Source organism: Rattus norvegicus, chromosome 17 (assembly GCF_021556685.1).
Source record: "Rattus norvegicus strain SHRSP/BbbUtx chromosome 17, alternate assembly SHRSP_T2T, whole genome shotgun sequence".
In the NCBI taxonomy this organism is placed as follows: domain Eukaryota; kingdom Metazoa; phylum Chordata; class Mammalia; order Rodentia; family Muridae; genus Rattus; species Rattus norvegicus.
Window position 1 is genome coordinate 90,159,851 of NC_141550.1, and position 15,023 is coordinate 90,174,873.

The following is a 15,023-nucleotide window of genomic DNA, read 5'->3' on the forward strand; positions in this document are numbered from 1 at the left end:
CTTGTGGGACTCCTAACAGTAGCTCTTACCTCTCCTTAGATAAGAGGTTTTTAGGCTGAGAGGGCAAAACTCTTCCCTGTGTGCATTAGTTTCAGTCAAGCCAAGAGTCAGGACAGTGCTTTGGGGATCAACACACAAGATAATAGTAGCAGTTGGGAAACTCGGGCTGGAGGGGCTGAGTGACCTGGAAACATCCTCTCTAAGGGCGGGTGCTTAAGACTAGCGCTGCCAGAACTTCAGGCTTTAAAACAGTTTGGGGTTATTTCAATATGACATCCTTTTTATTCACTCTGAACTCAGTCTTCTTATGGCCGCGGGCAGGCAATCAGTCTGCTGAGACCACATGAGACTGAAAATGAGGTATGAGTGGGCTGGAAAAGCAATCAGCTGCAGCTGGAGGCCCGACTGTAACATCGTGTAAGGTGTGTGCCCACAGGGAAGACGGCAAGGGCACGATTTATGAAAGCTGAGCTGAAGAGGTCCTCAGCCTGTAGCCCCCTTTCAGTTGGACCCCAAGGAAGGAAATAGGCTGAATTTTGTGATATGAGAGTTTTCATTTGCATGGTGTCTGCTAAAGTGAGCTGGATGGATGGAACGATTGCTATTTCCCAATATTTAAAGTCTATACTGGGCTGGAGAGATGACTCAGAGATCAAGAGCATTGGCTGTTCTTCTGAAGGACCTGGGTTCAATTCCCAGCACCCACATGACAGCTCACAACTGTCCGTATGTCTAACTACAGGGTAACACACTCACACAGATATAAATGCTGGCAAACACCAATGCACATAAAATGAAAATAAATAAATCATTTAAAAATACTATATAGTTTCCATTTAAAATGACACCGAGACGAATGTGTTGGTTCATGCCTACAACCCCAGTACTCAGAAGTAGAGGCAGAAGGATTAGGAATTCAGCTACTGAGTGAGTTGGAGGCCAACTTGAGTTACATGAGACCCTCTCTCAAACACAGCAAAGTCATATCACGCTGAGGTTGGGCCTGGTTTGAGTATGTTTTCCTGCTGTTCAACACCTCTACTCATCCCATGAGAAACCTAACAGCATGACGGAGATTATTTGTCTCATCTCTGCTTTGACTGGGGACATATTCCATTGTTTAAACACCATTTCCCCAAAGAGGGGCTGGGAAATGTGTGCCAGACAATGGTCAACTGTGAAGGACCACTGGGGTCTGTAACCCAAGCCATGGCTGTCCTCCTCATTCTGCAGCTAGGGAATCCTTTGGGGACTCCATTAGGTCTTCAGGGCAAGTTGCTTATAGAAAGTGAAAAGGAATATTATGAGTGATTTCTCCTTCTAAGAATGTATGAGCAGGATAAATTTAGAAGGTTATAAAAATGTCAACATACCATAAAGGAAACTCTAATGCAGGCTTCTTCGAGACATCTTGGACAAAACAGAGATAACAGACAAGTTGTAAGATGTGGCTCTCTCTGGCTCCTTCCAACTGAGAGAGGCTACCTCTTGGAGGAGGCAACAATATTTAACCTAAAAACCCCGATGCTCAGAGGCAAGGTGAGGGGTTTCTGGGTAACAAACCAACCACAGAAGAACAAAATGTTGGTCACCGGGCTCCACAGCAGCTCTGGATCGGTTTAGAGTTTGATAAACATTTCCACTCTCACTGTGAGCATCTTCCCAGGGAATCTTGCATGACTCTCCCCAGGCCTCTGCATAAATTGCTAATTCAAATGTCTGCATGGATACTTCTTCCTGTTGGTCTCCATAAAGGCAGCCTTTGGGTATCTTCAAACAGGAAAGGACAGCCATGATTTGGGTACACTGAACTCTATGACAAATGTTGACGATGGTAAACGTTTACGTGTTCTGACCCCTAACAGCAGAACTTGGACATATGATTCAAGAGAGAAAATGGTCTCTATCGGCAAGACTCAGACACAAGTATCGAACCTACTAAAGATGAATTATGTTACTAGCAACACCCATGAACCACGGGAGGGTTCACGTAAGGAAACGTGCCCTTTTTGTAAACGGCAAGATTTAGACCTTGTAGGCAGGTGGTCTTCTTCTGGAATTCATGCTAAAATAGAACTTTCATTTTTACAGAAGGCAGTTAAAATATGGTAAGTGGTATTTTAAAGGTGATGAGGTCATTTTGAAAAAGTGGTGTTATTTTTCAGTGAGAGACGAAACAAGTGAAAATTGAGACTTGAAGAGATTCAGCTGCAGATTAGACAGAGCTAAAGATAAAGCAGCAAAGTGGAAAGTAACTGTGAGGAGCTCAGGCGGAGCAAGCACTGGGAGACGGGAAGGAGAGGAATGTGAGACATTTGAAGGGAGTTCTTGAAGGAAAATGATGGAACAGGAGGGAAGATGACAGAGAAAGCACGGAACTGGTAAGATACCAAACCTCCGTTCCCAAAGCCACACGTCTCAGTCAGATAACGTGATTCACCCACACTGCATCACAGCCTCGGAAGACTGACAGAGACACGACCTTGAAAGGCGGTCAGCAACACAACGATAACTGGCATCTCCGAATGAGAGAATACCGTTGTCAACCTATTACTTCAACACCAGTAGCACAGGACTTTCAAGAATGAAAAGCAATATAATTCCACCGTAAGATAAATAGAAACTGGGGATATTTATGACCAGTCGTAGCTGGTCTTTGCTACTTTGTGGATTTTCCTACCATTCATCCTTCTGGTTTCACCCCCATCACTAGATGGGAGAGAAAGGATAGGGTAGGGGAAAGAGAAAGATCCTTGAATCTGATTTCTTTCTTGTTTCTTCTTTAGCATAACAAACTGCAGCCAATCCTGCTGAACCTCCGACAAACACCAACCCCACCTACAGGGCCTACAGCGCTATAGTAGTTATATACTCTGAAAAGTTCCCATAACTGCAAACATCATGCAATCACAGAAACTATCTGCAGCTGTAAAATCACGTCTCTGCTAGAGAACGAGGCAGTCCCCTATCTCCATACCTAGAATTAACTAAAGCATATTGTTAAATATTTATTATTTTTTCAGTCTTTTCAAATCTAATAAAGTATAACTTCCAAATTTAAAAAGCCATTAACTACCGAGTTAATGTTCCTCAGGAAAAGGCGAGCAGCTGTAGCTGGAGTTACTAAGTCCTCCCCATGCACAGAAGTAAGGCTCCTGCAGGCTCCAGAGAGATCGTCCCAGCCACTCAAGGAAAAGGAAAGGTGGAAGAAAGGACTGTTAACGTTTAAAAGGTAAGAAATGATAATATATAAATTCATAGCACTGTAAAACAGAGTGAGCTCCCAACAGTGCAAAGTTCACCAAAACAATTTTATTTCCAGTGTTTAATTGGGTATGCACAGAGGCATGACACAGGTTTGGATAAAGTCCTCATGCAGAATTATATTCTTCTCAGTAAGAAGCCAGTTCCATCCAGGATCCACTATCTACACACCTATGTTACAACATTTATATCAAATCTGGTATCTGAAGAAAAGATACACATAGAATATGTTCATTTAAGTTATTACGTATTTTACAGAAAGATTAAAAATTCAAGTCACACAAAACTCAAAAACTGTATTAAAAGTTCGAATATAAAACTCAGATCCGCCTGGAATGACTAAGGAATGGGAGTTCTGTATCCACCTGTGTTAACTGGTAAATGTAAGGGAATCTGTTACGGATAAAATGCATTCATTTATTCAATGTACGTTATCTAATTTTAACAATATGGCACCCTAAAAATCAAATGTACTTTTGTCATGAGGCACTTTTGTTAGTGAGGAACCAAAAGAACAACTGGGCTGCGGGAGGCAGCAACTTTCTTCAGTAATTTGGGGAATATACTATGTAGTGAGTTGCGACAAATACCCTGCTTACTTGTAGCCAACTATCCGATATACTTTTAAATATATGTGTGTGTTCTCCTGGCTGCAGTGATGCACTGTAAAGCTATTCCACAGTGCAAAATGGTGAATCCAGCCCAAACCAAGGCTGCATAATAACAATTCTGGTACAAGAAAAATATTTACAGAGTTACTGGACTGTGTAACAGTAGTTTTTTTCTTGCTAGAGTGGACAGACCCAGCTTAAAGGCAGGGAGGAGACTCTGTTTTAGTGTTGGGACTTTCAGACAGTTTGTGAGGGTGGGCGTTGGCCGCAGAACTAGCATTTTGGCTCGTGTTCTGGAAGCTGTCTCCGTTTATTTGGTCAGGTGACTGTGGTGGTGTGGAAAGAGGGGGCTGGCTGGTTGAAGCCGAGGTGCTGGCAGCAGCCCTAGCTTCAGGCTGCTGAGAGGGCGGCGGTGTGTGGGTGCTGGTGGGTGTTCCCAGCACGCTGGGGCTCTCGGCCTGGGGCTCGCAGCCTTCGCTTCGGCTGAGGTCGGAGGCGCTGGAGCGGATGCGCTCCCTGGCCAGCCAGTCTGAGATGGAGAGGTCCTGGGCTGAGCATTTGGGTTTTAACCGGTTCACAGCTGAAAGTTCGGACTCTTTGTCCGCACTCTGCTCTTGCGCTTTCCAGAAGCTCAGGACGCTGATTTCTGTAGCATCTCTGTGGCCTCCGAGCGTGTGTCTGCGTTTGATGTTTTTCCTTTTTGCTGTCTCGGCAGTAGGTTTTTGATTCCCAACTCCAAACATGTCATCTGCGGGTGCCCTGGGTCTCAGTTTTAAGCGATCTGCTATTTTTGTTTTCCAAGTGGCCTCCTGCTTTTCGGATTCACTTCTGCTGGGTGTCAAGAGGCTCCCCGTCGACTTGCCTTTCTTCATGACATCAAACATCTTGGCCAGGGCAGGCGTTTCTTTCTCCGTCCTGGTGTCTCCGGGGCTCCCACTGTCCGACTTGAAGCGAGCAGACTTCTTCCTGGACAGCGTGTCGCATTCGATCAGCCTGTGGGAGCTGAACTGCTGTCTGCGGCTGTCTAAGCTTGGTGTGAGGCTTCCCTCGGTGCAGCTGGCTTCACTGCCTTCCGAGTTTCTGCGGCTCGACCTGGCGACCTCCTGTAGCTTTCCTCTGAACTGCCCTGAAGTCAGGGCGGAGGGGAACACCGGGAACTCGCTCTCACTGTCCGTCTCCACGGGCCGCCCCTCACTCACCAGTTCGCTCCTCTCGTCATCAGCCTCGTCGCCCTTGCTCTCTGCCACTGACTGCACCTCAGGGCTCAGGCGGCTGGAGTCCAGGCTGGTCAAGTAGGTAGTGGATGATGTGGTAGAATAGTCTGAGGTGATGGTACCAGCATTGGACAAAAACTCAGTGTGCCTGGTTTCTGGACTGGTGGATTTTTTAGTGGAGGACCTGGCTAGTGAAGCCTGGGAAGACAGAGTGCCCGAGTCAGACCCTGTCTCTTCACAGTGGGGCTTCTGTGTCAGAAGTGATCTGGGGCTCTCCTTCAGCATGGCCAGGCGACAGCTGAGCGTTGGTGACCTGTTGCGTTTGGAGCTGTGTGGTGGGGATGGTTCGTCCGATGGCATCTTCTTCTCCTCCTTCGTTGTACCCGTGTCTTTCTTAGTGTTACTGTCTTTGGCAACGACAACCCTCTGCTTTCTACCTGGTGTCTCACTTTCTCTTTTGGACTCTTCTTTAATCTCACTGTGACTCGGTTCCATGTTCTCCTTCTTAAAGAACACACTGTCCAGCTCGTCTTCCGAGCTGCTGGGCTGGGCTTTCTCTTTGGGCTTTTTCCTCTTGCGACTAGCGGCTGCGAAGATGGAGGACACAAGCAGTTCCCTGCTATACTGATCCTTCCCCGATCCCCAAGAGCCCTAGGAAACAAGCAGAAAAATAAGGCTATGAACATTGTCCAGCGCTGGCTTGTCCCAGATATTACTTGAAGAACTAAAGTCTACCAACGTCCTAGATGCAACCACAGCATAGTGTATTTTTAATACTCCCCTCTGAACTTATATCAAAGTCAACTTAATTACCAGTCCCATGCTTGCCACATCATCACAGATACATTCGGTAAACACCATTCCGACACGGTTTAATATTCTGACATGATTAGGACCGTACGGTGAAGTCAGTCTTCTAATTGTGGATGACATTTGGTACTGACACTGTACCTGAGACACTCATGCAGCTAAGGAGAGTCTGGCTCCTGTTACCTCACCAAGAGGGCACCTTCTGGGATTTGCCTGAGTAAAGCAGGCTAGTAAAGACTTCACCCATCTCACAGAACAGCAAAAGTGGAGGATGGAAATGACACAGACTACGGAAAAGGTTGTGAATCTCACCATGAACCACTGCAGTGCACTGTTACGCTAATCACTGCTATTTATTGGATGTTCTTGATGACAACCATTTAGTGAGTTTCAGAAAGTCTGACTGCTGAGCAGTCAGTTGGTGGGCAGGTGAATGGTCCTTGTTTTAGAGAACAATCTTGAGTAAAGGGTCAAGCAGAAGACATGTGGAGTAATAGATTTGAGAATATAGTTGAACTACAGTCCTAAGGCCTTCTGAGTGACGGGTGAGTCACAGGTCCACAGGACTGTGCTTATGTGTTGCAATGGGTTCCTATGGGTTACGTTGTTCCTCCATGTCCTCCCTGGGGAACCACGGCTGATGCTGGTCTCCGGTCTCCAGCATGCTCTGCAGGGCATATAGGAGGGCGGATTCTCTTTATGCATCTGTTTTGTTGTTCACAAAAGAAGCACCTAGAGAATATCATCTTTAAAATCCTCTAATTCTGTGATTTGGGGAAGATGACTGCTTTTCTACAACTTGGAAACTGTTAGCTATCTGAGTACTCACTGCCCCACAGGTACAGTACAGAGCAGTGTAAGATGAGCAGGCAAGGGGAGGGTGGGTGTCTAGTGGAGGGAGTAGGAATCCCAGGCATGTCTTTCTGGTTTCAGCAACGTACAGCGATGCAGTTGGGAAGCTGAGACCAGAAGATTGTGTCCCAGGCTAGCCAGGGCTACACACACTGAGACCATTTCAAACAATGAGGAGGGTTGACAAGTGGTTGAGATCTACAGAGACCAAGGAGACATGACAACTGAATGCAAGCAATGACTCCTGATTATTCCTGAGTGGGGACTGGACTAGGGGTGGGGTTAAAGGAATATTTATCATGCTCATTTTAGCATCCTGACTATGATGATTAGACCGTGATTATGTAGAAGAATGTCCCTGCTCATGGGAGAAATGACATCATTTAGGGTAGTGTCCTCAGTACTATAATTAACTAGGTAACTGTGTGTGTGTGTGTATGAGAATTTACCGGCTAATGAGTTTAAGGTAAAAGGCTTATAAAACGATATGTTTAAGTGAGCAAAAAAACCTCAGTGGATATGTTAATTAACTTTAGATGTTGCTAGAAGAAGAAGTTTCAGCGGAGGGGTTACTCAGCAGAGACAGGCATATGGGCAAGTGTGTGGGAGTGTTGAGTTATGATGGCCACTGTAGTCAGCACGCCTAGGCAGGTGGTCCTCACTGTGACGGAAAGCCAGCTGAGCATGAGCACCCAGCCAGCACTGTTCTGTGGTTTCTGCTTCCTGCTCGTGCCCTGGCATCCCTCAGTGACGGACTGTGACCTGTGAGTCCAGGCGAGATGAACTCTTTCAATGGCGGACTGTGACCTGTGAGTCCAGGTGAGATGAACTCTTTCAATGGCGGACTGTGACCTGTGAGTCCAGGTGAGATGAACTCTTTCAATGGCGGACTGTGACCTGTGAGTCCAGGCGAGATGAACTCTTTCAATGGCGGACTGTGACCTGTGAGTCCAGGTGATGAACTCTTTCAATGGCGGACTGTGACCTGTGAGTCCAGGTGATGAACTCTTTCAATGGCGGACTGTGACCTGTGAGTCCAGGCGAGATGAACTCTTTCAATGGCGGACTGTGACCTGTGAGTCCAGGTGATGAACTCTTTCAATGGCGGACTGTGACCTGTGAGTCCAGGTGATGAACTCTTTCAATGGCGGACTGTGACCTGTGAGTCCAGGTGATGAACTCTTTCAATGGCGGACTGTGACCTGTGAGTCCAGGCGAGATGAACTCTTTCAATGGCGGACTGTGACCTGTGAGTCCAGGTGATGAACTCTTTCAATGGCGGACTGTGACCTGTGAGTCCAGGTGATGAACTCTTTCAATGGCGGACTGTGACCTGTGAGTCCAGGTGATGAACTCTTTCAATGGCGGACTGTGACCTGTGAGTCCAGGCGAGATGAACTCTTTCAATGGCGGACTGTGACCTGTGAGTCCAGGTGATGAACTCTTTCAATGGCGGACTGTGACCTGTGAGTCCAGGCGAGATGAACTCTTTCAATGGCGGACTGTGACCTGTGAGTCCAGGTGATGAACTCTTTCAATGGCGGACTGTGACCTGTGAGTCCAGGTGATGAACTCTTTCAAAGGCGGACTGTGACCTGTGAGTCCAGGCGAGATGAACTCTTTCAATGGCGGACTGTGACCTGTGAGTCCAGGCGAGATGAACTCTTTCAATGGCGGACTGTGACCTGTGAGTCCAGGTGATGAACTCTTTCAATGGCGGACTGTGACCTGTGAGTCCAGGCGAGATGAACTCTTTCAATGGCGGACTGTGACCTGTGAGTCCAGGCGAGATGAACTCTTTCAATGGCGGACTGTGACCTGTGAGTCCAGGAGAGATGAACTCTTTCCTCTCTAAGTTGCTCTTGGTCAGTGCATGTGCCATGGCAACAGAAGCACACTCTGAGGGTTAGTCGGTGAGAAACGACTTGGTGGATACGCTCACCCACCTGTTTTGTATTTGTGCTTTGTATGTTTTGAGACAGTCTCATTATACAGCCACGCCTGGCCCAGAACTGGTTATCCTCCTGTCTCAAGCCCATGCCATCATCCTGACTCATGTGGAGATTCATTCTCCCTGCTTTTATGTTGGTCAATTTTTGACAATGTAAAAAACAAAACAAACAAAACAAAAAATCACTGTTGTCTGTATTATGCTGAACCGTTCCCGTAACTGCGCTTTTCCAACTTACAATCTTGTACTGTCCAGCCTTCTTCTATCAAATCACCTTCTCTGCATACTGGACTTTATTCCTCTGGCTCCAGTGTGGAGGACACTTGTACGTTAACGAGGAGAGTCAGCCCCCGCCCAAAGCTACCACGCCCCAAAGCTACCTCGAAGTGTTTTCCAGCTGCAGAACAACTCACCTTCGATTTTGTCGAGTCACTAGTGGCTGAATCTGTGGGAAGTAAATACAGTGTGTTTAGTGGGTGCCAAGCTTCGCTGCCTTCAACAAACGATGCAAAACTTATGAGGAGGACAGGCACAGAACAAATGTGAAAGCAAAACTGAAAACAAGAACACAGTGGATAGTCAGAGCTCACAAAGATGCAAGCTGCACCACAGAAAGCCACCGCCATGAAAGGATGCTGTGAATTGTAGGCAGAACCAGCTCAATGACAGGAATGGCAAAGGAGCCCTGTGCTAAACGAAAACAGAAATACCAGTGCTTACTTTCTAAATAGTAAATCTAGCAATAGAGAAGCTTGAAGACCTTAAAAATTATGTCCCACATCTTGTATCTGAAACTGATACACAATGTAGAACTTTCCAGACTGTCGGCTGCCCTAGCTACGAATTGGAAACACTCAACTGGTGTACGTGTTGATTTTTGTCAGACTGTCAGATTGGAATTTGTGCGCACGTATCCCAGACGGGAATGGATGCGACAAAGGCATCAGGATGACCTTGCTTCCAGGTCACTTTTGGTTTCTTTAGACGATTCTAGTTTTTGTACTTGACCCCAGCATCACGTCTGTGCAGTCAGGGATCCTTTTGGTTAGTTTGGTCACATTGCTACCAGGTTTGTTAAGTAGCTATTAACAATGCTATATGGAAATGGAGAAATGGAGACCATAATTTTGCTGTCTGGCAAAAACTCAGATTATACAAGTATAAAGAGGGTAGGAAGGGGCCAGCACTGGGAAGAAAAGTTATTGATTTTAGAATTTTAATCTTTGAACTTTGGGAAAATGATTTTCAAAATTAACAAGCTGGGCCCCGTGCCACGCCCCTTTTAACACATGGCTAAATGCTTTATGACTTTAAGAACCATTTGACCATACCATGCTATTTCTCCTCAGGGTCTGCTTCAGAAATAACAAGAGACAGCAGAAAAACTTTTAAGAGAGTAGTAGTGATCTGTTTACAATATTCTTAGGAGAGACTTGTACACCACAGATCAGCTAGGATGGCATTTACAAGAACCGGGGGTTTCTGCAGACAAGGCAGCTGCAGTGTGGACAACAGTCCTCCTTCTTCCTACAGCTCCAGCTGTCCATCAGGGACATCACAGAATCCACTAGAGACATTACCGTGTGATAGACTCCTCCCACTTCACCTGTGCAACATCAGTATAGATTAGCCTGTGTCAGTAAGTGCTGAAAAAAACCCTTTAGGGCTAAAACAAGAGCTAGAGACAAAGGGAGAACATCGTGTAAAATAGCATGCCGGATTAGTGCAACAGTTTGGCAGGAGACGGTTTCTACAGAGCCTAGTAAATACTAGTACTTAACCAAGCGTGAGGGTGGCAGGAGGAGACAGAGGAAAACCATAGTCAGGGAGAATGACTTTGACTGCGGCGTCTCTAGGGGCAGATAGGACTGCGGGGCAGCTCAGCATACATAGCTTGTTGCCCGCACAGAACTGGTCCCAAGCAGAACTAAGCATTCAGTCTAACCATACTTTCTGCCGTCACAGCAACCACACACTCAGTAGCATGTATCTGTTTTACCTTGTGATGACTATTACATGGAAACTGTGGATTAAAGAAAATAAAACAGAACAGTGGTTTGCATGCTCTCAGCTTCCCACTCTGACACACATCACAACTCCATGCACTGGCGATGTGTTACAGCGCCGGAAGGTAGGTGACACCGTCGGGAAAGGCGGATCTCGGGTGTTATTAGTAGAAAGGAACAGCAAGGAGGAAAAGAGAACAACCCGTGTAGAGTGTTACTCATGGCCGCTCGCTGTTTCACTTGATAGGGAGGGCAGATCCCCTAGAGGTCAGTACCGCCCCGACAAGAGTTACCTGATACATCTCCAGGGAGCACGCCTGTCCTTCCAATGTTGGTGAGTAAGTGATCTATGTTTGGTACTGGCTGGGAGTCTACTGTGTTCTCCTCCTGCACTGCTGTCTATGGTTAACAAACAAAGAGCTCTTCGTCATCTCTCCAGAGGCAACTTTCTTTAAAATTCAAACAACATTTAGTAAAGATAATGATTACATGGAGCAAGAGGTCAGTTTGCATTGGTTAGATGTCACTAAGGGAAAAGTAGGCACCACAGTTATAGTCTTATCAGATCAGCAACTGAGGAGCTAGACGCCTGCTTCCAGGGTGCAAAGCTGCTAACAGCATACAAAGCAGAAGGCCAAGATGGCAGTGTCATCAAGAAGGAGCCTGTGTCCCACATGAAAGCAGCCGGGCGCTGGCGGACAATACTTACGAGAGGCTCTTCAGCACCCTCTTCTGTGAAAAACCAGTCATGCTAAAATTTAAAATAAACAAGGTGAGAATAATTAAATAACCCCGAAGTGTCGTTCTATCCTAGGGAACAGCACAGAAATAAGGGACACGTCTTATGGGGAAAAAACAGTGGAGACGACTTTTGTCCGACCAGCTGTCAGCTGAACAATGAACTGGCAGGAAGAGGCGCGGTGTGAACTTACGTGCTGGATGAGGGTCTCTACGATCTTGTACTGGTCAGGCATGTGTGTGACCATGTGGGTCATGTTGTCTTCTGATGTTCTCACTAGAGTTGGACCGAAAACAATCGCTAGGTTTCTGGGTTCCATCTGAAAGAAAGATCAAAGTAGAAAATTAGATTAAATCTCCATGGCAGGCTTAGCTTTCGCTGCTGAAATTTATTTAGGGAAGTTCTTTTTGATGAAAAGATACAACTGGATGAAGAGAAGTAGACTCTTCCTAAGTCGCACTCTCAGGAGTGACAATATGCAATGCCTAAGTGACATTCGTGCTTTCCCAAGAAAGTCTTTGATTAATTTTGAGTCAAATCAACCTACCATTCTTAACTAACAAAGAAGGATCACACGGCAAAGAAAGGGGAAAGTGAAATTGAAGAAGTTCTGTCCCTTGGGAACTGGAAGGAAGGGACAAAGGGTTTAAGACATATATGCACGGGTCCAGGTTCTTCTTCATGCCACGTATCAAAATCATTAACGGAGGAAAACCAGTCTGAAAATAACTTTTTGATTCACTTTGTTGTTGTTGTTGTTGTTTGTTTGTTTTTGTTTTTGTTTTCCAGAGCTGAGGACCGAACCCAGGGCCTTGAGCTTGCTAGGCAAGCGCTCTACCACTGAGCTAAATCCCCAACTCCTTTTTTATTCACTTTTACCCCATCCGAATCTCCTAAGTTCTGAGCTTGGCCTTGCGTCATTCCTAGCATGACATTCTTCTGACTGGTTTGTGTATTTATTGACATAATATTCTGTCCAATTATGGCAGTGAGGGCATGGGTCCTATTTTCTTTTATGTTACTTTGAGCTTAAGTTTTGATTAAACAAATCTTAAGAAACCGTCAGGATATTTAATAAATTAAAAATACCACAAATCTCAAAAAAAGCCATACTGGAAAGAATCCGTCACTTGGGACCCACAGTAGTAGATTATCTGTGAGGCACTGGCGTGCGCACACAATCACCAGACAAAAGCCTGCGGCTTTTCTCCTCCACTGAAACAACCGTCATTTATTAAATAAAATGTGACCTTTGGGAAGGATTTGGGCACCAGCATCTCTGTCTTGTTCTGAACTCATCTCATGCTGGTCAGCATGGCCAAAGGTCCACCACATCACACACTCCTGTCAGGCGTGCAACAGACTCTGGCTTATGGCTTCATTTAAGTCTTTAGACTATGATACACATTAATACTTATGTGCAGAAACGTTTCGTCTGGTGTGAGTAATCTTTAGCTAGTGCTCCTACATATAAAAGATGGCACTGGGCCTAGTTTTTTTTTTTTTTTTGTTTGTTTGTTTGTTTGTTTCTGGTAATTGTTTGAATTGTGCATTTAAGTTCCAAAAAATTAGGTTAAAAAAAAAAATCAAGGACCAACCAACCAAAGAATATACAAGGGCTGGACCTTGCTCCCTCTACCCGCACCGTGTGTACACAGCAGACCTGCAGCACAGTCTTCACTCAGGTCCCCTAACAACTTAGGGAGCTTACCCGACTCTCTGCCTGCCTGAGGATCCTGACTGGCCTGCCTTGTCTGGCCTCAGTGGGAAAGGATGTGCCTAGGCCTGCAGTGACTTGAGGCACACCAGGGTGCGTTGGTACTCAGGGACCTCCCCCTTTACCCCTCAGAGGTAAAGGGGAGGGGTGGGGGAAGCAGCTGTGTGAGGCAGAGACTGAGAAGAGAAAGGGGGCTGCAATCAGAATCTAAGGTGAATAAAGAAATTAATTAATGGAAAAAAAGAAAGTCAAGGAAATAAAGTACCATACTGTCTTCAGACCCATCTAGCAAAACCCCCTGTGCCTGTGGCTCTAGTGTGTGCTGGGAGACGGCCAGAGGATAATACATTTAAGGACACACAGGCTCCACAAAGGTGAGTTCAAGACCAGCTTGAGCTAGCTGAGCTCCTTTCTCACAAACATCCCTAGGTAAGTAAAATGTTAGGGCAGATTACTAAAAGAGAACTGAGCCAGGTGTAGTGGCTCATGCTTTAATCTAGCACCCAGGAGGTAGATGAGGTCTCTCTGAGTTTGAGGCCAGCCTGGTCTATAGAGCAAGTTCCAGGGCAGCCAGGACTACACAGAGAACCTGACTTAAAAACAAAGTAGAATCACATTGGGGAAACTTTGAGTTTTCTGGACAAACTTTTAGAGACTAATGTCTCTGGGTTTGGTCTTCCCCCCTCTTAACCTTCCACAGCTCTCCCAACTGAGGCAATGTGTGGTCCTCTCCATCTTCTCAAGTAGATGATGACGCACTGCTGGGCCACTGAGCCCTGCAGCCTGCCGGCAGAAAGCCATCTTAGAAGAGGAGTGTAAGCCATACTCCTTAGCTTTCTCTAATGTTTTCCCTCCAAAGCCCAATATAATCATCAGAGAACTTTAATGAATGACCTGAGTTAGGAGGAGAATCATTTAAGCTCTTGACAGAAGGGATTCGGGTAACAATCATCACTGACTAAGCAAAAGGATGGGAGATTAAGACTAAAACAGACTGGTGAAATACAATGGGTAAATCTTATCTAGATACTTAAAGAAATAACTGCACTGCGGGGGGGGGGGGGGGGTAAGAAAACTTGAATATGAAGTGAACTTTTGATACACCTTAGAACAGCTAATTGTGGTGCGTGACAATGGGGTATTAAAAGAAGAAAGGAATCACACCTGTGTAATAGGAAACTAAAAACGTTTCAGCGTATTCGTCTGGTACTCTGACTGGTTTATCTCACACACACACACACACAAACACACACACACACCACCCACTCAAACTAGTAACACAAAGCTGAAAACAAAAATAAAATGCTGACTTGCGTCTTTCTTGCTGGATGAATGTAAAAGTGAGACATTTCTAAATGAGATTTCCTTCGCAAGAGGACAGCTGCTGCCCATGGAGTCTCTGCAGTGGGGTGATCTCCAGAGAGACCCAGCCAGCCCAGTCCGAGGCACTCTACGGCTTCTGTGAAATAAAGGCCTTTCAGCCCAGAGCCACGGAGGCCAACCTCAGACTGAGGCCACCCAGAGTTCACTTCGGCTGTACCTGACGTACCTTATTTTTTTCTGAGTTTTCTGCCACTGTCTTCAGATGGGCCGAGAGAAACTTCAGTGTCTCGAAATGATGCTCAGGCAGATCGTGAATCTAGAACATATTATTTGCAAGATGGATTTAAATGCTGCACTGGAGCTGCGCCTCCCCAAGTAAAAGTAATACCTACTAGTCTCTTTAGCGTCCTCAGCCGATCTAGAGGGTCCTCCTTGCGATTGGCCTCGATGAAGTCAGCATATTTGTCTGGCGGCAGAAGACAGAAGACAGCGAGGTTAAACTGCTTCGCCGAAATGTGGTCTCATTTTGTTCAAGG

At 45.9% G+C, this 15,023-nt stretch overlaps 1 protein-coding gene across 1 annotated transcript in view; it reads right to left on the reverse strand.

The window, feature by feature from the left end:
• Positions 1-3,290: 3,290 nt before the first annotated feature.
• Arhgap21 (Rho GTPase activating protein 21) overlaps positions 3,291-15,023 on the reverse strand; it is a 123,432-nt gene continuing 111,699 nt past the window's right edge. The window contains 7 exon segments of the mRNA NM_001191693.1: positions 3,291-5,740; positions 9,116-9,147; positions 11,002-11,107; positions 11,418-11,459; positions 11,641-11,766; positions 14,714-14,803; positions 14,880-14,953. Coding sequence (NP_001178622.1) covers positions 4,073-5,740; positions 9,116-9,147; positions 11,002-11,107; positions 11,418-11,459; positions 11,641-11,766; positions 14,714-14,803; positions 14,880-14,953 — 2,138 coding nt within the window. The 3' untranslated portion in view covers positions 3,291-4,072.